Source organism: Ruditapes philippinarum, unplaced genomic scaffold, assembly GCF_026571515.1.
Source record: "Ruditapes philippinarum isolate M1 unplaced genomic scaffold, ASM2657151v2 ctg3762_1_1_1_1, whole genome shotgun sequence".
NCBI lineage: Eukaryota > Metazoa > Mollusca > Bivalvia > Venerida > Veneridae > Ruditapes > Ruditapes philippinarum.
The window spans coordinates 91,894-115,979 of record NW_026863398.1 but is presented as its reverse complement, the minus strand read 5'-3'; the positions used below and the strand labels follow the sequence as shown (position 1 = coordinate 115,979).

Sequence of the window (24,086 nt, the reverse complement as noted above, 5' to 3'; positions counted from 1 at the left end):
GAAGTTCCCTAGGCCTTAAGGTTCTTTAGTTATTGATCGGAAACCGTTTTTGCTTTCAAGGTCAATGTGACCTTGACCTTTGACCCCTTGACCCAAAATCAATAGGGGTCATCTACTGGTCATGACCAATCACCATACCAAGTTTGAAGTTCCTAGGCCTTAAGGTTCTTTAGTTATTGATCGGAAACCGTTTTTGCTTTCAAGGTCAATGTGACCTTGACCTTTGACCCCTTGACCCCAAAATCAATAGGGGTCATCTACTGGTCATGACCAATCACCATACCAAGTTTGAAGTTCCTAGGCCTTAAGGTTCTTTAGTTATTGATCGGAAACCGTTTTTGCTTTCAAGGTCAATGTGACCTTGACCTTTGACCCCTTGACCCCAAAATCAATAGGGGTCATCTACTGGTCATGACCAATCACCATACCAAGTTTGAAGTTCCTAGGCCTTAAGGTTCTTTAGTTATTGATCGGAAACCGTTTTTGCTTTCAAGGTCAATGTGACCTTGACCTTTGACCCCTTGACCCCAAAATCAATAGGGTCATCTACTGGTCATGACCAATCACCATACCAAGTTTGAAGTTCCTAGGCCTTAAGGTTCTTTAGTTATTGATCGGAAACCGTTTTTGCTTTCAAGGTCAATGTGACCTTGACCTTTGACCCCTTGACCCCAAAATCAATAGGGTCATCTACTGGTCATGACCAATCACCATACCAAGTTTGAAGTTCCTAGGCCTTAAGGTTCTTTAGTTATTGATCGGAAACCGTTTTTTGCTTTCAAGGTCAATGTGACCTTGACCTTTGACCCCTTGACCCCAAAATCAATAGGGGTCATCTACTGGTCATGACCAATCACCATACCAAGTTTGAAGTTCCTAGGCCTAAGGGTTCTTTAGTTATCACTCGGAAACCATTTGGTCTACGGACCGACGGACCGACAAGTGCAAAGCAATATACCCCCTTTTTTTCAAAATGGGGGCATAATAAATATAAAAAATAATATGGAGATGCTCAAGTAATCATAAAACAATTCCATCAATCCTGAAGCTCAAACTTTCTGTATAGAAAAATAGAAATAGTCTTATACTCACTAGTTCTGCTAGCGCTTTAGCACATTTGGATTCTACAGCTAATGCCAATGCTGTCTGGTTACTTAGGTTTCTGTGTTCCGTGTTGGGCTTGTACTGGCAGATCAGGCGGAGACCAGCACAGTTCAAACTCTCCGTAACCTCGTGACCGACATGTATAAGCATGTGTAAAGGTGAGAATTTACCTGTAGAATAAAAATCACACCAAGTTAGCAATAAGAAACTTTTCTTTAAATATAGAACCAGTACAACAAACTTTTAAAATTGAACCCCTGAGTCAGATAATATAACAAAACTTTACACAGCTTCAGGGCATTTTTTCCGTCTATAACAGGGGTTGATATAAGGCCCCTTCATAATTCAAAATTGCACTTTTTTTTCACAAAGCGGCAGAAAAAATTCACAATTTCAAAAGAGATTTCACAAAATATTGGGTCTTTGTCTTCGAAATACATTGTTTACCTTCCGGTAAAACTTGATTTAGGCCTATTGTAATTACACAGAAATAGTTTTAATTAAGAAAAAAGGTTTTTGCGCATGTTAACCGGGTAAAAGTACCAACTTAGAGCAGATTTTACACAGGAGAGAAATTATAATAAACCATTTCAGGTTTCAAAAAGTTGCGAAATGCCAAGTAAAATGTCTTTTTTTCCTTCACATATCACACTTTTTTTCACAAAATAAACAGGCCCAGGCCCCTTCACAATTTTGACAAAAAATGCCCTGAGCTTCTTGAGCCGAGAATAAACAAAGCTATATTTTTCAGTGTTTCTTATTTTATTTCCAACTGTGGCTTAATTAGTTGACTTTATTACAAGTACATTCATAGCGAACTGGTAGAATTACTTTACATATTCACGTAAAACTACAACAAAACTGCATAATGTATTTTTATTAATACTTATCTGCTCATTTTGGGTTTTAAACCACACCAGTACTGCTACCAGATCAACTACTTTCAATATTATTAAGGCCATCCTTAAAAAAATGTTTGTTTGCAGTAACGCGACAGACTGACAAAATTTGCCCCTACTCAAATTTTTTTTTCATGGTCTGGATAAAAAAATTTTTTTTTTTGAATCAGAAAATTATGGCTTGTGCTTTGTTTTCGTTCTTTTAAAGGTTAATAGAAGAAATAAAATGTAGTTCTTATTAAATTAGAATTCAATTATTAATTGTTACCAGATTATCAAAGCATATATTGTCCAGCATTTTGAAATTCCATGTTTATTTGGGAGTACAGTTCAATAAAAAAAAAAAATAAATAAAAAAAATCGACCTACCTACCCACCTTGAAAATTCTGGGTCGGGTTACTGCAAACAAACATTTTTTTAAGGATGGCCTAAAGAAGAATGGAGACAACAGTCACATGCCCATTTTTGGGGTTAATTCCAACAAAATAACTGTATCAAATATACCTACCATCTGCTGTATATTTTTCCTCCTCTGTGTCTACTTTATGATCAGCAGGGAAGACTTTCTCGTGAACTGTAGCCGACACATCGGCACCGGTCAGCTCTATCATAGCCTGAATAAACTTACGGCCATTCTCGCTGCATTTCTTTACATCAGCATCGGTCATTGTACCAGATTTCTGCAAAAATCAAGTTTTTTTAACAGTATTTAACTGCAATGTCATACGTTATAAATAAATTTCATTTCAAATATCAAACCACAGGTTTTATCCTTACATTGCTCTCAGATTTTTCATACCCCAGTTGTTAAGTTTTATCAAAACTGACATTCATTTGATTATGATGATTATATTTATCACCATTTTATGGCAAAGGATGAAGTCGTGTACACCATAAAGTAATTAAAATTGACATATAACTTGAATGTTTAGTCTTTTTAAGCACATTTTTTGATGCCCTACAGATAAAATAATTTTACTCAATAAAAGAATGAATATGTTTTTTACTATTAAGAACCATATAAATTTCAGGTCTAATGTATTTTAAAATAATTGATGACAGTCTTCTATTATCAAATATCAAAACATAACACCTCAAATCTGTCATCTAAGAAAATTTGTGACATTACAAGGGATAACTGCTCAAAACTCTTTATAAGTATAACATAAAAGCAAGCTTATTGAGTCTATTGTGCCAGGTAAATATACTTATATGAGCCGCTTCATGACAAAACCAACATAATGGTTTGTGACCAGCATGGATCCAGACCAGCCTGCGCGGATCAGGATCCATGCTGTTCACTTACAAACCCTATAACAAGTAGAGAAACTGATAGCGAACAGCATGGATCCTGATCAGACTGCGCGGATGCGCAGGCTGGTCTGGATCCATGCTGGTTGCAAACGCACTATGCTGGTTTTGTCATGACACGGCTCATATGTTTTTCGTCTTCATTCAAAAGTGATGACACAATCTTTCGTACAATATTGACCTTTTCAATACCTTGCTAAAATAAAGAATAACATGTACATATATCTTGCTAACCTTGAAGTCCCTGTATATTTTGCATGCCCAGAGTAAAGGTGTGTATCCATCATTATCATATTCCGTGGCCATCATTGGCCAGATATCTTCCTGAGAAGCTATAGATGCCATCTTCTCTAACTTAGGCTGGCTTACTTCATCTACCTCCATACCATTTACAGCATCTATTTATAGAAACATGCATGTATAGTTGTCACTATAACACTATCGATAGAACTACCTTATAAATTTGAATATCAGTCATGAAACTAGTAAAGGTATTACATTCTATTTTTGCCTTTTTTTCTTTCAATAATGTAAATATACGCAATAAGGCACAAGTTTTGTGTCAGTCTCTATGCTGACAATAGGACCTGCTCAGGTGGTCTATTTACTTTTTCACAGAGCATGGGCACCATTCTGAAAACTTCATTATTTCACATTCATGTGAATATTGTGTAATATAAACTCTATAGCTTTACTGGTGGAGGAAGACCACAGGTGCCCTTCAGTGCATTATTAGGCACAAGTGAGCTAATGTTTATGCTTTGTTTGATTTTAAGCCACACAATCTAAGATTCAGTCATATGGCGCCAAAACAGGAAAGATGATTTCCGCTTACCTTGGGTGTTACAAACTTAAAGCAACACCAGGGGTCAAAACCAACTCACCTGTTGGAGCTAAGAGATGCATTAACTCCAGTAATTGGAACCCATTTAGCTCCAGTATAGAACCACTGACATTTCATTGATAAAGTTAACTTACATACCTATTTTAGAATCCCCTGAACCATTTTCCTTGGGTTTATCACTGTCAGTTTTCTGTTTATCAGACTGTTTATCACCATCAGTTTCCATTGCCTCTGGTTTATCCTCCTCTACAATGTCACCATTCTCTACAACAACCTTCTTATTATCACTCCCTTTAACTGTCTTTGCCTCTTTATACTTGGGTTTCTGAAATGTGCATGAACAGTAAGCTTCTATCTTAAGTACACTTATTTCACATTATGATTTTTTTATGATAAGCTTGGAATGATGAAATCATAATCCTTTACAACATTTTTTTTTTTGATGACAAAAGTTAAACAGTCATCTTCCAATTGTACATCTTGAATCTAATATTCTACATTCTTAATCTCATTTGTCAGGATACAAAAATTGTTATACAATTACACATATACCCCACATATTTCTAGTTGTCTAATGAGAGTTTCTTCGAAGTACAAACTTTTACCGCTAAAACTTCAAATGTACTACAGTTAATAGTTGGTGCAATCAACATGTTGCCCATATTTTTCTATTCACCATGTTTTTGAAACTTTTATTTTTGACAACAATTATCTGGGACAACCCCATATTTGCTGAGAAAACAGGTATCATCTATTATTGGCAGAGCACACATTAAATTTGAGAACCATTAGATTTCCAATATGGTCAAACATGTTACAGCAAGATTAGGTTTTTATTTTTTGTTGCCAAAGAATTTTCAACCAAATGATAAAATCTTTAAAAGAAAATTTATTTTGTCCCCCTACTCCCCCCCCCCCGCCAGTTTTTTGCCAAATAATAAAACTAAGCAAGCAAAAAATTTATTTTTTGTCACATTTGGCAACAATGAGCATCAGCAGTGCAAACTCTGCCTAACAATATAATAATACACAGTAAGAAAGATTTATGTTACCTGTTCCACCAGTATCTTGAGTATACCACTAAGATCAGAGTCCATGCACAGGTCTGACATCAGATGAAGAATGGTCTTGCCACTATCAGACTTGTGTGATGTCACTGTAGCACCTGCTTCCACTAACAAACTCTATCAACTTAATGTTCAGCTGAAAAACATAGCCAAAATATCAACTTAATGTTTAGCTGGAATATAAAACCCTTTTTAATATCAGTTGAATATCAGTTGATCATAATGGCAGCATGTGTAATAGGGATGGATCAGCTTTAAATTATGACTAGACAGACTCAGACTTCGAAATCCCATGGAAGAATGGTGTTCCAAACTTCAGTGCAAAAATAACTAGTACAAAATTGTTAACATTAATTATAATGTAAAAATTATCATTTGTGATAGCTTTCATTTTTCAATTGTTGCTCATATTCTTACAACACACAACTTTTATTTGGTAAATTCATTATTTCATATTACATATTAGCAAAAAAAAAAAAGGATGCCTATTTGGACATGATGTCACATCATAACATGACCTTTCAAAAGTAACCCGTTAAGAAAGCATCTCTGTTCCATATGGAGTAACAAAGGCAGATAATAACAATGAATATCTCTACAAAAGACAAGTTTTCCCCCTAAATCAAGACCAATGTGCAACTCAGAATGTGTGACGTTTTGTTTTATTAACCCTCACCACCAGAACGAACCATACAGACAAGCATATACATCATTTATAAGAGACTAAAGTCTGGTTTTAAGCATTTTAAATTTGTCAAGCAACTTGTTCTTCAAGACATAACTTAATAATGGAATAGTGAAAATTTACCTGTTCTATGGCAAACATGAGGGCAGTTTTACCATCCTCTGTTTCAGCTGTCAGATCACAACCAGCGTCCAATAAAGACTTCGCTATTTTCACTGTTAGGTCCATTTTCTCTTCATCTATTTCATTCGTCTATGACAAACACAAAATAATATATAATCAAATATGTAATCAAAGCCTTAACAACATACATTTTTCAACAATCAGACATATATATTGTTCCCCCGAGGTTTACAAAATTTCTCAAAAAATATTCTGAACATTTCATTTCTCATAGTGTGCTAAACCTCAAACCAGTCTCATTTGATTAGTATTGATAAAACATATTTATTTCAGCTTGACTATGATGAAGTTTATTTTAACTCTGTCACAAGGCAATCAAATCCAAGCCTCTTAAGATAAACCATTACCCTGTACCTACCATTTTGTATATTGAACTTTTCTTTCATAAATTTTAATAAGTCCATTAGCAGACTAGGGATTTTAGAATCAAAATACTGAATGTTGACAAGAAATACTATGTACAGCAAGAGATTCAAAGTAACTTCTACCACTGTGGTACATCTAAAAGAAACCCTTGAAAAAAATTAAAGAAAATCAGACATTCCGAAAAGTGCCGGTGAAAATCAGACATTCCGAAAAGTGCCGGTCTGACGGACCGGACTGGTAACATTCTGTTCAGACAGGGAAAAATTCCATCTGAGATAGTCCAACTGTTCGGTAACAATCTTAAGATTTTACATTCAACTTTTACATAAACAATCTTCAAGATAATATTTAGAATTAAGATAAGATAATTATTAGTATTACGTATTCCAAATCAATAATTTTCATTATTTGCCATTACGAACTTAACAGGGTAAAATCATTAAAAAATTTAGTTGTAATATCCCTATTACGGTACGGCATGTGAACAAATACTTCAGGTTGGAAAATTATTAGTTTTCGCGACTACAAGAAATGAGTGTTTTATGCTATTTTGAAGGTAAAATATTTAAATTGTCTTTATTCTGATTTCCATTCGGTCCAGGGAAAACTGATTCGGTCCAGTGATTCTTCAAAGATTGCTGGACCGAATGTCCAGTAATGTCCAAATACTTTTCGGAATGTCTGGAAAATTAAACAAGTACCTGTATGTGTTGTTGCCAGCCCCAACCATAATTTACTCGTATGAATGCTATACTGTTCCTGGCCAGATGATGTAACTATAGAAAATAGAATAAAACTGTTAAAATCTCTATACTAACACAAATTCAACACAAACAACTATTGATCAAAGAAAATATACCTAATGAGTCAAACAAAGTCTGTTCTTAAAGGAACTCCACTGAGGTCCAAAAGCCTAAAAACAAAATTTGAATTTCTTACATAGATTAGCTGGGGCACTTAAAGCTACATGCCTTCAGATGAGTCAAAATAGTTCAATTAAATCAAACTTGAGAAAAATGAACAAAGATGAAAGGAAAAGTAAAAAGTTTCAAGATTCAAATAATATTTTACACATTAGGTGTGAATATTTCTACCGTGTTACTAACGCATTTAAGGCTACTTATGCATATTTTGACCACTTTTTGGCAATTAATGTGGTTTGCAAGTGCCATTGATAATGTGTAAATTGCTTCCTTTTGGTCACTTACTTCACAATATTACACATTCAAAATTTTCATGAAAATTAGCATGAATCTGGAGGCATGCTGCTTTAAAACAATAAGGTTTTGTTTCGAAATATAATTAAGAAATTTACTAAGAATTTTTTTTAATGAAAATCGTATTTTTATGCTATTCTTAGTTCCATTTGAGTGAAAAGCAATTCTACGCTTTCCAATTTTGGGTCATTTTTCACAAATAAAATAGTCATTCTGGAAAAACGGAAAGAGTGAATGATTCGAAATTTTGTATACAAGTTACCGGTCTAGATCTACACTAAACAGGACATCAATCTTGAACAATTATTTCTTGTCCAGTAATGTAAAAAAACTTCAGTTAAGTCCCTTTAATAGAACATTTTCTTAAGAATACTACTGTGTCCGATACAAGAAATATATCAATACTGGATGTTCGTGATATACAATTCAAAAGCACAATACATATTACTTATTACATTATAGATTGTGATTCATATTCAGATCACCAGGAAAATTTCTTACAGCATTCAATCCATTCACATCCTTTATAGAGGGACTGGCCTTTCTATCTGTCAGGTATCTGATTTGATCATACAATCCTGGTGTCAGAGGACTACTAGTGGCCACACTCAACAGTGTTAAACCTGAAATTTTACAAAATAAAACTAGAACTATCACTAAATGTGATTAATACCCCCACAAGACTGCTTCAGAAATGAGGAAGTTACAGGTAACAGAATACCTTGTTAAAGAATTGAAATAGAGTTATGGTTGTGGGCAATTAAAGATAGTTGTGGTTCTTGTATGTTAAATTTCCTTACAATATGGTTGACCATTGATGAAGTTTTATTGAATTACTCTGTAATAAATCCAGAAAGAGTTACGCTTCTTGAGCACTGCACTTCCTCTCATTGTGCTTTACCATTGTATGAAGTTGCATTGAATTCTAAACATTAGTTTTAAGTTATGCACCGGACAAGGTAAAGGAACAAAGGGCAATAAGTCTACAAATACTGAAGATGGAGTAATGGTTATTGTACACTTCCTCTCATTTCGCTTGACCATTGTATGAAGTTGTATTGAATTCCAACTACTAGTTTTCAAGTTATGCACTGGACAAAAAAGTAACAAAGGGCAATAACTGTAATGAGTCAAAATAGAGTTATGCTTCTTCTGCACTGCACTTCATCTCACTGCCCTTAAATGAGTCAAGAAAGAGTTATGGTTTCTGTGAACTGCGCTTCCTCTCAATATACTTGACCATTGTATGAAATTGTATTGAATTCCAAATAGTACTTTTCAAGTTATGCTCTGGACAAGAAAAAAGCAATGGAAAAGAAAGGGCAGTAACTCAATAATAACTCTTAACAGAGTTATAGTTCTTGTGCACTGCACTTCCTTTTAATGTGCTTGATGATTGTATGAAGTTGTGTTGAATTCCAACCAGTAGTTTTCAAGTTATGCTCCGGACAAGGAAAAGTAACAAAGGGCAATAACTCTGTAATTAGTGAAGATGGAGTTATTGCTCTAGTGTACTGCACTTCCTCTCAATGTGCTTGATCATTGTAATCAATTCCAACCATAAGTCTTCCAGTTATGCTCCGGACAAAAATAAGCAATGAAAAGTAACATAGGGCAAAAACTCTGTAATTACTTTACATAGAGTTATGGTTCTTGTGTTCTGCACTTTCTCTTAGTGTGCTTAACCATTGTATGAAGTTGTTTTGAATTCCAACCAGTAGTTTTCAAGTTATGCCCCAGACAAGGAAAAGTAACAAAGGGCAATTTTCAAGTTATGCCCCGGACAAGGAAAAGTAACAAAGGGCAATAACTCTATAATGAGTCATGATAGAGTTATGGTTCTTGTGCACTGCACTTCCTCTCAATGTGTTTGACCATTGTATGAAGTTATATTAAATTCCAACCATTAGTCTTCAAGTTATGGTCCGGACAAAAGAAAGCAATGGAAAAGTAACAAAGGGCAAGAACTCTGAAATTACTTTAGATAGAGTTATGATTCTTGTGCACTGCACTTCCCCTTATTGTGCTTGACCATTGTATGAAGTTGTTTTGAATTCCAACCAGTAGTTTTCAAGTTATGCTCAGGACAAGGAAAAGTAACAAAGGGCAATAACTCTGTAATTAGTGAAGATAGAGTTATGATTCTTGTGCACTGCACTTCCCCTTATTGTGCTTGACCATTGTATGAAGTTGTTTTGCATTCCAACCAGTAGTTTTCAAGTTATGCTCAGGACAAGGAAAAGTAACAAAGGGCAATAACTCTGTAATTAGTGAAGATAGAGTTATGGTTCTTGTGCACTGCACTTCCTCTCAATGTGCTTGACCATTGTATGAAGTTGTATTGAATTCCAACCATTAGTCTTCAAGTTATGCTCCGGACAAGGAAAATGCAAAGGATGTCTGGACCGACCGACCGACCAACCACCGGGTGACTCCTATATACCCCCCCAAACTTGGTTTTTTGGGGGTATAATAATTCTTTACACCTTTGGCCTCACATTCCACTGTATTGTCACAAAAATCCTGTACATTTACTGGTGCAAGTTACACTTTTGGAGTAACATATGACAAAAAGTCCAAATTTGCTAAATCTGGGGTCATAACACTAATTTTCCGATGAACTTGCCAAACTTCTGAAGTGTATTCAATTAAGTAAAATTTTCTTTGAAAAGTTCATAGCTCAAGCAGTTATACTTTAAAGTTACATGCAACTAATATATAAAATTGATTTTTGCTTTCTACGGGGAAATAACTTTTTTTGGGGCGATAATTCTGTGATTTGCAAAAAGAAAAAAGAAAAAAAAGAAGACTTTTTCTTCTTCAAAAACACAAGAATTCCAAAAGAAAATTTATTATCCTAAAGTTCTAATGCTTATACATAATTTATGGATACTCCATGTCTCTTACCTTCATCATTTTTAAAGTTGATGTCCACATCTTTCTGTTTGATCAGGTAGTCTACTATACCAATATGTCCCTTTAGGAATGCTATACCAATGGGTGTTGTCTGAAATGAAATTGTCAAATTTGCCAATAATTATTGAAAGAGGTTTGTATATGCATTAATTTATGTATAGCATTCAAGTCCAAGCGTATTCAAGAGTGAATGGGTGAAAGTCAAAATAACTTTTCATTTTGCCATAATTCCTTTTAATACAAACAGTAACGACGCATGGATCCAAATGATTTTTTTGTACATATCCATTAGAATTTACCTGTAACATTCAGTTCATAAAAAGAGTGTGTCAGTCTTTTTATATTTTAGGCAGATTTTAAATTTTATCTAAAACATTTTCCAATATGAATTGTTGGTCAATTACCATTTAAACAGTCAATATTTTGAAATATATAGTCAGTTCAGCTCAACTTTATTATGAAATTATGAGCATAATGTCACTTTAATACCCATTGATTGAAAGGCACACATATCTTAAGAAGTCTATTCATTGATATTTTCTCAAATTTTCTCAAACATATGTATCTTTTAATTTTTTTTTTCTCTGAAAAGAGTATGTTTCACTACATATTCATTGTTACTTTTTCAATGGAAGAAAACAATTCTGACACTTAAATCTTAAACAATCTACTTAATACAATGCTCAGATGTCTTGTGAAATCATAAGCCACTTGTAAAAAGTGTCATACGAACGAGACATTGTCTCATCATGGCATTTTAAAACTACAAAATACTGTCAAAGTAAAACACTAACTATAACACTGAAAGACATATCTGGAGACAAATTAATTGTATACTGTTAATCAAAAATGTAAAGTTTTAAGGTTTTAAAATATCATTCAATGCCATGACTATCTTCCTCTGCCAGCCTTTCAAATGCTGATTCCCTACAGATTTAATTTATATACATTTTTTAAATTCCCACTTTTTAAATTAAGATTTACATGCATTCAAGTCATAATGAAAGATCTGCAGTCACTTCCAAATTAACAATGAATAAAAACACGCACCTAAATGCTCAGATGTCTTGAGTAATCATAAGTCACTTTAAAAAAAAAGTGTCATACGAACGAGACATTACCTCATCAGGGCATCTAGGATTTAAATAAGTAGGTATAACTTGACAGAAACTAACCACAAGCTCTATATTTAAACAGTGGTTCAGAGAAATTAATTCAATGCTCAGGTGTCTTGTGTAATCATAAGCCACTTGTGAAAAGTGTCATACGAACGAGACATTGTCTCATCAAAGCATCTAGATGAAAAGCAAGAATTCAATAATTTTAAATTAAACCAGAGTACTTCAAACCTAATTACATGTTGTAATTATCCAATGTATATAAGACTAGGTGCTCAGATGTCTTGTGTAATCAAAGGTCACTTGTACTAAGTGTCATACGAACGAGACATTGTCTCATCAATGCATCAAGATGAACAATCAAACCAGAGTACTACAAACTTAATATGCTGTAATTATCCTATGTATATATAACTTAGATGCTTGGATGTCTTGTGTAATCAATAAAAATCACTTGTACTAAGTGTCATACCAACGAGACATTGTCTCATCAAGGCATCCATAAATTATGTACTTGTGTAAATAAAATTCATGCCAATACCTTAGAGTATTGACATGACATTGTATACTATTGGCTGCAAACAATGGACTGTTCTCACTTCAAAGCTGAACAAGTCTGTTGAATACCAACAAAATACTTCCCTGACTTAAGCCAGTATTAAAACATTTAAAAAGCCTGACCCAATAACTCAAAGCAGAAACAGTCCATTTAAGAATATCACTGAAGCACCCTACTGGTACTGGAACTTTTGCTACCAGTATAGAACCAGGCCAGCACGCATGTCCAACAGTCTGATCAGGCTGTATACTGATTTGAATCTTATTTTTTAAATTATCTTTAAATACATTATAATCTCTTTTTACCTTTGAATGCACTCTTTCAAATTCAAAGCTATGTAAATCCTTTACACAAATTCAGGAGGTTAAGGACTCAAACCTAAATGGACTTACAGTGAGGACTAGATGCTCAGATGTCTTGTGTAATCAAAGGTCACTTGTAAAAAGTGTCATACGAACGAGACATTGTCTCATCAAAGCATCTAGATGAAAATCAAGAATTCAAAAATTAAATCAAACCAGAGTATTTCAAACCTAATTACATGTTGTAATTATCCAATGTATATAAGACTAGGTGCTCAGATGTCTTGTGTAATCAAAGGTCACTTGTAAAAAGTGTCATACGAACGAGACATTCTCTCATCAATGCATCCATTAACTATGTCATTGATGAAATAAAATTTATGCCAATACCAAAAGTGTATTGACATGACATTGTATAATATTTGCTGCAAACAGTGGACTGTTCTTACTTAAATGTTGAACAAGACTGTTGAATACCAACTAAACACTTCCATAACTTAAGCCAGTATCAGGCTCTATACTGAAAATCCCTCTTTAATGCACTCTGTCAAATTCAAAGCTCAGCAATTCCTTTACACAAATTCAGGAGGTTAATGTCTCAAACCTTAATGGAATTTCAGTGAAGACTAGATGCTCAGATGTCTTGTGTAATCATAAGTCACTTGTGAAAAGTGTCATACGAACGAGACATTGTCTCATCAAAGCATCTAGATGAAAATCAAGAATTCAATAATTAAATCAAACCAGAGTATTTCAAACCTAATTACATGTTGTAATTTTCTGATGTTTATAAAACTAGATGCTCAGATGTGTTGTGTAATCAAAGGTCACTTGTAAAAAGTGTCATACGAACGAGACATTGTCTCATCATGGCATCTAGAGGCTGCTGATAAACAACGAATGTTCAAATTCCAGGTTACACTCTCCTAGAACCCTATTAAAGCTCCTTAACAACATCAAAAATATATTATACAACTTTTAACAGCCTGTTTAAAGGTGGTTTCTTGTATGTTGTTATGGTTTGAAATCAGATAGGTTTATCGAAGTTTTCCTAACTTTCTGTCCAAATGGATCATCAAAAGACTGAATGTTACTGCTAATTAAGGTTCAAACTAGATCCCAAATAAACAGTTTACAAAATTATTGTTTACAGACGATAAAGCCTACCTTCCACTGATTTGATAAGCCCAGGTCAGCCCCAGCTTCCTTCAACAGTTTCAGGCAGAATAACCAGCCATAAGCTGCAGCGTAATGTACAACTGAATTCCCCGAGGAATCACATCTGTTAGGGTCGGCACCCAGATGTAACAGGTAAGAGGCAACGTGGGTGTTACCATTCAAAACAGCATGGATCAGGGCTGAACGCTTCAATTTATCTGCAAAACAAGTCAATAGGTGTTAACTATTGATAACAGAAGTCAACATAACTTAGAAATTAAACACCACTAACTGTGTATAATAATTATACTTTAATTGCTTATTCTTACATATTCATATGCTTATAGCAAGAAAATTATACAAACACAAAAGTTAACATGATTCGAATCATAGACCTTTCCTACATACATATCACATATACAATAGTCTTACATCTAAGATAACGTTTACAGCCACAGTGACATTGTAAATGTTACATAGTGACTTTACAGCTTTAATGGTAGAGGAAGACCTAAGGTAATCCTGCATGCATTATAACCACCTATGGCCCCTAAGGTAGTTGGATAGAATTCACACATGAAGAAGTTCAAAGTACCTTGCTCAATTCAAACCAACAGAAGTGAGGGGCAAGTGGTTTGATGTCAGCTACATCAAACATTTGGCTATTAAGCCTCCTGACATAAAAATTAATTTAAAACATACAATACAATCAGCTTACCGAGCTGTTCAATATGTGCACCATTTTGTACTAGAACTTTACAGATCTCCATGTCACCGTGACCTGCAGCAATCATCAGTGGAGTGATCTTGTTCTTCCCTGCTGACAACACTTTGTTCACATCTACTTGGTGCTTTATCAATATCTTCAGTACATCCTGGAATTTACATGTACCTACTGTATAACTGGTTAAGTTAGCAACTCAGAAATATTTTATAACTTTTAAACAGAGGGACTGAATGAAATTGAAGTATGGAGTAAAATGGTTTTAGACTACCAAATAAATATTCAGAGCAGATATGAACAAGACACTCACATTTAAGTATTACTTCATTGCACATCTTATCTTACATTATTATTATTTATACTTGTTAATGACTTACATAAGCCAACTGTACTGAGTCAGGCAAGACATTTGAGCCGTGACACAACAAAACCAACATTATGGGTTTGCGACCAGCATTGATCCAGACCAGCCTGCGCATCCGCGCAGTCTGATCAGGATCCATGCTGTTCACTATCAGTTTCTCTACTTGTTATAGGGTTGGAAAGCCAACAGCATGAATCCTGATCAGACTGCGCCGATGAGCAGGCTGGTCTGGATCCATGCTGGTCGCAAACCCATTATGTTGATTTTGTCATGACACGGCTCATTTCTATTGTGAGCTTACTTCAAGCATTTTGATACACAACCCTCACAATATCAATAAACAGTTTCCAGTTCACAGAAGAACTTGCCTATCAGCACACATGTTAACATCACATACTTACAGCATGATTATAACTGACTGCTATATGTACAGGGCAATATGAGGACCGACTTGGTCTGTCCACACCACCAGGTCCCCACTTCTCTTGACCCATATCTCCTTGCTTTGCTGAAGCTGAAACGATACAAAAGGGCTGCGTCATGACAAAACCAACATAGTGCGTTTGCGACCAGCATGGATCTAGACCAGCCTGCACATGCGCAGTCTGATCAGGATCCATGCTGTTCCCTTATAAACCCTATTACAAGTAGAGAAACTGATAGCGAACAGCATGGATCCTGATCAGACTGCGCGGATGCGCAGGCTGGTCTGGATCCATGCTGGTTGCACACCCATTATGTTGGTTTTGTCATGACGCGGCTTAAAAGTTTTTAAGTCTTAAGGGCCTCACAGAGACATTCGTTCTTGAGTAACCACCTCATCTACTGGAGCTAAGAGATGCATAGACTCCAATAATTCAAACTCATTTAGTCGCCTCTTACGATCACACAGGGTTAAATGGTGACGGTCATTCTATTGCCTCAACCCATACAGGCCACCCCTCTGCAACCACCAATCTCATGGATGTGGAACAGCATCTTAAGACCTTTTTACATAAATAATTGACATCTTTGAACAATGTATTCACATGAAATTATCAAATTTCAAATTTGTAAACAGATAAAAATAAGTATTTACTGCCATACTTCCACTTAAATCTTAGGATTTACACAAATTTATCAATACAGTACTAGACAAGCTTACCTTCTTTAGCTTTTTTAAGCAGAATATCCACATTCCTTGGTCTTCCTGCAGAACAAGCATAATGTAGAGGTGTCATACCTCTTGTATCAACTTCTATTGGACTAGCACCTCTGTAGATATAAATAGTCATTTACTGATTACCTCCCTTATTCACAACTAAGTTATTTCCTCAGTAAACAAATACATGTGGTAAACAATTTCAAATGTTTCTTATTTAAGATTTTTGAAAATAAGTTTCAACAAATCTTTCTCGACAAACAATAATAGGAATATTGATAGAAATTAATCAATCAATAATTAATCAATGGTAAAGTTGCTGGAACGGGTGAAGTATGGTACTGGAAAGTGAAGAAAACTTCTTCTCTACATTCTAATCAAATTCTAAATTTTTTTAGGAATTCAATTTTATTTCCACTAGGGATAGTCAGAATACACTATGAACATCCATCATTTCAAACTAGACTTTTCATGCACAAATCATCTCAATAAATAATTAAAAATTCCAAATTCAGTAATAGGGCAAGTCCTTTAAAATCAATGAACATGGTACAAATTGAATCAATTCCTTGCATAAAATCTGTAATTTCTTCCCTACATTCTACTCAAATTCTAAATTTTTTTAGGGATTCAATTTTATTTCCACTAGGGATAGTCAGAATACACTATGAACATCCATCATTTCAAACTAGACTTTTCATGCACAAATCATCTCAATAAATAATTAAAAATTCCAAATTCAGTAATAGGGCAAGTCCTTTAAAATCAATGAACATGGTACAAATTGAATCAATTCCTTGCATAAAATCTGTCCTATAAAGAATTATATGGACATATACCTTTCTAAGAGGAACTCTAGTGGTCCTACACCTTCGCACACTGCAGCAAAGTGTATCGGTCTTCTGTGTTCACGATCCTCCAAGTTTATGTTTGGTTCTATAGTAAGTAAACGCTTTAAGTATGCAACATTTGGATTAATGGCTGCACAATGTAATGGTGTTATCTGAAAAAAATCAATTGAAAATTTTAAATAGATTTTATCATATGACACAAATTATCATCATGCATTAACGTTTTTAGCAAAAAAGGTTAACTTGTTAAATGGTGAACTTGTAAAAATTTTGTTTAACAGGCCTTACTGAAAAAAATTCTTAAGATTTTTAACATTAACTTCATTTTTATTGCAAGATATGACATTTTTGCTATAATTTACAATGTCTACTAAACAGAACTGATTATGGAGCAAGGGCTGTAAGGAATGTATTCAATCTGAAAAAAAACTCAGATCCGTATCTTGGTGAATTCAGATAACATAAAAGATTCAACTGGCTGCTATTAACTCATATCATAATTATAGCTAAACAAATACCAATATGACTTTAATAAAGCATCAAGCCAAACAATGAACATTTCCTTTGCCTTAATTCCTTTGAAGTTATTTACACCTATTAATATGAACTTACTGATTTGTTATCCCAAGGCTTCTTTTTAACTGAGGCTGCCAGAATGGTTTGTCTCAGCTCTTCCTTGTCAAACATTAGTACCTGTAAGATATAAGTATTTCAAAATCTGTTATTACAACAACTTAAGCTTTAATATATTTCAGTTAACATGGTCCTATCTTGTTGGTTCATTTGGATAGTATTGCAACAGTTCTCAATATTTCCATAGTTTATACATCAGCATCTCAGCAGTTTTATCTTATCAGCATTGCACAGTTTATGTTTTTGTTGTTTATCTGACTGGGTTTTACACAGTACCAACATGGTATAGGGCATACAGTAACTTTCCAACTTTATTGGTGGAAGATCTCGCGTGCTCTAACGTGCATTATTTCTGGCATGTAGTTTGCAGTCAACAAACATAACCACTCCGCCATGGACACCCTAAGAGTTCATATGATCATAAATGCCCACCATCCCGAAGTATGTATTATCAGTATTACAATAGTTGTTACAGTTAGTATTGCCACAGTTCATACAGTCAGTATTGCCACAGTTCATATGATCATTATTACCATCCGTTTCTCCAAAAGTTTACATGATCAGTATTACCACATTCTCATATGGTCTATGTCTTAACAACTCACACCATAAGGCAAACTCAACACTTAATGATACTTATCTAAGGACCCGAAGACTCTATAGTCACAGTGACATTTCATAGACACGTAGTTTATAATCTTCAATAGAGAAACCTTTTCCCCTATATAAATAAATCTTACATCTTTATGAAGATAGCCAAATCCTGTGAAACTGTCTTTCAGTCCTTCTTCAACTAGGTATCCTGCCAGCTTACGGTTTCCACACAACACTGCTTGATATACGTTACTCACTGCACGCGCCATCTGCAAAATAGAGGATATTCCATTTACAGTTCATATTTTTAATTACCATCTTCAAAAAAGCAATATTTTGTAATGTCTTGTGCTTAGTTTAGACATGAGGCCAAAATGAGCTATGTCTTTCATGGAAGTAAAAGTATATAAAGTTTAAAAAAAAAACTTAACCCAACGCGTCCTGAATTATAGAAGGACCACTAGACAATTCAATGCTACAATCAAAATACCTTAGCTCAGGACTATGTTATTTATGACATGTTTTAACACCTTGTTTTTTAAAATCATTAATGATCTTCTTATGTACTAGACCATAACTAGCAACATTTAGAACTTTTTTTCTTTTTGAGAATATTAACTAAAGCTGAAGTGTTCAAGAACATTACAATAAATAATCCTTAAATACCAAATCTCCAGTCTGATTTTTCAGAGCATTTGCAAGAACTGTAATGGTCTCTTTGCTGGCCCCAAGCTTCAAGGCATCTTCTATATAGTCCTCATAATTGTGTTGATCTTTCCCTTGATCCTATAATAAACAGAACAATTAGGGTAAACTTTTCACATAAATTTCAGGCATCCAACATGTTCTATGTTAAGAAGACAAGAAGTTAAAATAACAATGTATAAGGAATGATAAAGTAGGTCAAGATCATCATCATGATGTCTATTATTATTCTTTATTCTTGTTATTTCATCTGATTGTTACACACTATATCGGTCAAATAGGATGCAGCCAATGCGTCTCAACAGTTTTGCCATTGTAAAGTTGTATATACATTCCAATCAATACCTTAAACTAACTTAATCAAATCAAAGCATATTTTTTGCATAGCCATATTTTAGCCAATAGCCATATTTCCACAGTGATCTGTTAAATTTACTACACTCATGAAATGAAAGTACATGTATAAGTTACAAAATGTGCACACATCAGTCATCATGACCAAATTATGTCCTAGACTTAACTAAAATGACAAAAAATTCCCTGCATTTTGTTAATTATCTCTTTTGTTTTTAGACAAGAGCTTGTTTATTCATACAAACACTGTAAATGTCATATATGGCAACTTTCCAATGAGACACCTATATACAAATCCTGATAAAGCTCAGTACATTCAATCAGAGATGTTATATTTCCGGTCCTTAAAGATCGTTTAGCATGACATTATTGTTGTATTGTGGTAATTTATTTATTCGGCTATTTTCTTGTTGGGTGGTTCCAGTGTTCCTCACTTGAATACTGTTGAATCACCCTTAGGATATGTGGCCTGCTTTTTAAATTTGCCTTTTGACGTCTTATCTGTGATATGCAGGCTTCATAACCCCTGATCCCCTTTCAAAATTCCATTTAATTTAGTTCCGCCCATTGTTTTCTTGTTTAGGGCACACACATTTTTTTTACTTGGGGACTATATACCACTTGTCATGGAATGGCACTTAAGTGTCACATTGAAGCTTCCATGATGACCACCATATGAACACATCTGTGGATGTTTCAAAATTCCAAATTGTACCAGTTCATGTTAAATGTTGAATTCCACTTAAGCCAGTGCTAGAGGGCGTGGACAGTAGTTTGCACTTGACAGTACCGTCCATGAACAGGCTCAATCAAACTGAGCCTGCATTATTTTCAATTTTGCTGTGTTGGGTTTTCTTTAGGGATTCTTATTTTCTCTATTTTTGGGTTTTCTTTAGGGATTCTTATTTTCTCTATTTTTCAGGTAATAGTCACTTACCATAATGAATGCATCATTGCCCTGCTTACTACCACGGCTCTGAGAAATTGCCCGAACTCCTCTAAGTCCTCCTAATGACCTTGGATTATAACTGAAACATAACACATAGTTCTTTCAAATTCTCTCAATTTTATTTACAGTACATGTACTAAATTCAAAATAACAACAATATGATTTCAATTAACTGTCCTTTTAACACAAGGTAAACTACATTCTTTTTTGTTTGAATTAAGAAATAATATATCCTAAACAGTGATTTTATCGCTCAATAACATCACTGTTTGGAGTTTAGATGCGACAAACTATATCGCGCGTTAGATTTTTTTTAGTGGTTACTTCACATGTATAATGATTACGTCACATATCTAAATATAGCACGTCAACAGTGACTATTACATATTAACACACACTTTCAGTTCTTCTATATTCAATAGTAAACTAGAAATGTGTCCATAGGACACGGGTGCCCCCACCGCGACACTGTTCTGTCAATCTTTTTACTAAGTCCAGGGAAATAACTCTACAAATACTGGATAAATCCACAAGCCAAACCCCAGGTGCAAATCTAAAATATGCTGAGCAACCTGCCCATAAGGTTTATTGACTATGTCAAATCCTTTTTGAGAAACTTGCGACACAAGTTGAAAAATGCAAAAATTTTCTACGTGAAGGGCAATAACTCTAAAAATACTAAATAAATCCAGACGAAAATACCTGGTGCACAACTGCACATGCTGATCAATATTCCTGTAAAGTTACATGACTCTACGTCAAATACTTTTTGAGTTATGTGCGACACATGTTGAAAATTGCCAAATTTTACTAAGTCAAGGGCAATAACTCTGAAAATACTAAAAATATCCAGACGAAAATACCCAGGTGCACAACTACACATGCTGATCAACATTCCTGTAAAGTTTCATGACTCTAGGTCAAATACTTTTTGAGTTATGTGCGACACAAGTTAAAAATTGCAAAATTTTACTAAGTCAAGGGCAATTACTCTAAAAATACTAAAAATATGCACACGAAAATACCCAGGTGCACAACTACACATGCTGATCAACATTCCTGTAAAGTTTCATGACTGTAGGTCAAAGACTTTTGGAGTTACATGCGACACAAGTTGAAAATTGCAAAATTTTACTAAGTCAAGGGCAATAACTCTGAAAATACTAATAATATCCAGACGAAAATACCCAGGTGCACAACTACACATGCTGATCAACATTCCTGTAAAGTTTCATGACTGTAGGTCAAATACTTTTTGAGTTACATGCGACACAAGTTGAAAATTGCCAAATTTTACTAAGTCAAGGGCAATAACTCTGAAAATACTAAAAATATCCAGACGAAAATACCCAGGTGCACAACTACACATGCTGATCAACATTCCTGTAAAGTTTCATGACTCTAGGTCAAATACTTTTTGAGTTACATGCGACACAAGTTGAAAATTGCCAAATTTTACTAAGTCAAGGGCAATAACTCTGAAAATACTAAAAATATCCAGACGAAAATACCCAGGTGCACAACTACACATGCTGATCAACATTCCTGTAAAGTTTCATGACTGTAGGTCAAATACTTTTGGAGTTACATGCGACACAAGTTGAAAATTGCCAAATTTTACTAAGTCAAGGGCAATAACTCTGAAAATACTAAAAATATCCAGACGAAAATACCCAGGTGCACAACTACACATGCTGATCAACATTCCTGTAAAGTTTCATGACTGTAGGTCAAATACTTTTTGAGTTACATGCGACACAAGTTGAAAATTGCCAAATTTTACTAAGTCAAGGGCAATAACTCTGAAATACTAAAAATATCCAGACGAAAATACCCAGGTGCACAACTACACATGCTGATCAACATTCCTGTAAAGTTTCATGACTGTAGGTCAAATACTTTTGGAGTTACATGCGACACAAGTTGAAAATTGCCAAATTTTACTAAGTCAAGGGCAATAACTCTGAAAATACTAAAAATATCCAGACGAAAATACCCAGGTGCACAACTACACATGCTGATCAACATTCCTGTAAAGTTTCATGACTGTAGGTCAAATACTTTTTGAGTTACATGCGACACAAGTTGAAAATTGCAAAATTTTACTAAGTCAAGGGCAATAACTCTGAAAATACTAAAAATATCCAGACGAAAATACCCAGGTGCACAACTACACATGCTGATCAACATTCCTGTAAAGTTTCATGACTCTAGGTCAAATACTTTTTGAGTTATGTGCGACACAAAAGTGAACGGACGGACGGACGGACGGAAGGACGGACGGAAGGACGGCCGGACGGACAGACGGACGGACGGACAAGGGTAAATCTAAATGCCCGCCACTTACGTGGGGGCACAAAAATGCGGGTCTTGTTAGAATGCTGATTTTAACACATTTTTGGTCATATCTCTGCATTTTCTCACATCCAACATGCTTTCCCTGATAAATAACCAAAATTTACCAATTTCTCCACACATGATCAACTACTAATCCCACATGCTTTTTGAATCAGAGGTGAAAGACCAATGACCATACAACACAATGTTTGAGATTCAATTGCAGGGCATTTTTTCCTTCTATAACAGGTGCCGATAACAGGCCCCTTCACAATTCAAAATTGCACCTTTTTTTTTCACAAAGCGGCGGGAAAAAATTCACAATTTCAAAAGAGATTTCATAAAATTTTGGGACTTTGTCTGTTTACCTTCTGGTAAAACTTGATTTTTCCCTATTGCAAACAAGTAAGTAGTTCTAATCAAGTTATATGGTAATTGTGCATGTTTACCAGATTAAAGTACCAGCTCAAAGCAGATTTTACAGAAATTATTATCAAGCTTCATCATTTCCAGTTTCAAAATTTCATTAAATGGCAAATTTTATTCTTGCATATCAGACTGGCGTTTCCGTTAGTTTTACCAATGCCGGAAATTTCAACTGGCATGGAAGGTTCCAGATGAGTTGCGTTCTGTACAATGGCACGATAAAGATGACGTCATTTTACCGTTATGAATGATTTTGTAATTCATACGCTGTTGAATGAAAGTAGTTACGGTTGTAATGATATAAATTTTCATTGAAAATAACGATAAAGAATATAAAATATAATGGAATATGGTAGAATATGCCAGAAAAAATAACTGACATATGTTTGCGGTTCGGATCGGAATATCCGTCCCTCGGTCACCCGCCCATGGGCGGTAACTCAGCAAGCCTCGTTACCGCCCAATTGGCGGATCACCTCGGGACGTATATTCGGATCCGAACCGCAAAATATGACAGATATTATTATTATGTCATTTTTTAACAATTTTATGACATATCGTGCTTTTTTCACAAAATGAACAGACCCAGGACCCTTCACAATTTTGGCAAAAAATTGCTCTGAATTGCCATGGAGATATTTTGCCAGGGTTGAACCAGCCAACCCTGACTTACAAATCTGATACTCTCCTTTAAGCTAGGCATTTCTCCTTAAACTAAATGTAAAAATAAGCATAGGTTTATATAAGAGCAATAAAATAAGTTAATGTCTGCCACCTACCTTCCTTTATCACTAGATTGTATAAGCACAGACTGTGGTGTCCCCTTCTCGATTCGTTCATTATCCTGTACAAAGAAATCGTTTACCAAGATTTTGATAGCCTCGTGGTCTCCCTTTTCTATAGCATAATGTAGGGCATTCTTGCTCACCTCAACAGAACGCATCTCGTCCAACTGAAAACCAAAGTCAAGCAGCTCATTACTAAGTTGCACATCACATGATATAACAAAGCTTTTAATTTATCAAATCACAGTCATTAAGTCATCTTGGTAGCCCTTCTGTATGAAACAGGACAAAATAAAATACAATACTTTCCGGACAAACAGTTGGTGGCATTTAACATGCATACCTTTGATTTTTTTGGATGTGATGAGATTCGAGGGTTTTGGCAGCTAGTGTATAAAACCATTTTGAACAAAAATAATTAAATTCTAGCAATGCTGAGTAGATAGAATCTTTATCTGGGAAACAAAACTCACACTAAAAATATAAATCATGA

The 24,086-nt window shown here is 34.7% G+C and overlaps 1 protein-coding gene across 1 annotated transcript in view; it reads right to left on the bottom strand.

Moving 5' to 3' along the window:
- LOC132721994 (poly [ADP-ribose] polymerase tankyrase-like) overlaps nucleotides 1-24,086 on the bottom strand; it is a 52,532-nt gene that overhangs the window by 18,818 nt on the left and 9,628 nt on the right. The window contains 20 exon segments of the mRNA XM_060706386.1: nucleotides 1,093-1,274; nucleotides 2,513-2,684; nucleotides 3,550-3,713; nucleotides 4,298-4,484; nucleotides 5,212-5,301; nucleotides 5,339-5,362; nucleotides 6,035-6,163; nucleotides 7,162-7,236; nucleotides 8,179-8,300; nucleotides 10,585-10,684; nucleotides 13,740-13,948; nucleotides 14,449-14,605; nucleotides 15,220-15,332; nucleotides 15,963-16,072; nucleotides 16,799-16,962; nucleotides 17,423-17,503; nucleotides 18,184-18,306; nucleotides 18,704-18,823; nucleotides 20,034-20,124; nucleotides 23,588-23,760. Coding sequence (XP_060562369.1) covers nucleotides 1,093-1,274; nucleotides 2,513-2,684; nucleotides 3,550-3,713; nucleotides 4,298-4,484; nucleotides 5,212-5,301; nucleotides 5,339-5,362; nucleotides 6,035-6,163; nucleotides 7,162-7,236; nucleotides 8,179-8,300; nucleotides 10,585-10,684; nucleotides 13,740-13,948; nucleotides 14,449-14,605; nucleotides 15,220-15,332; nucleotides 15,963-16,072; nucleotides 16,799-16,962; nucleotides 17,423-17,503; nucleotides 18,184-18,306; nucleotides 18,704-18,823; nucleotides 20,034-20,124; nucleotides 23,588-23,760 — 2,586 coding nt within the window.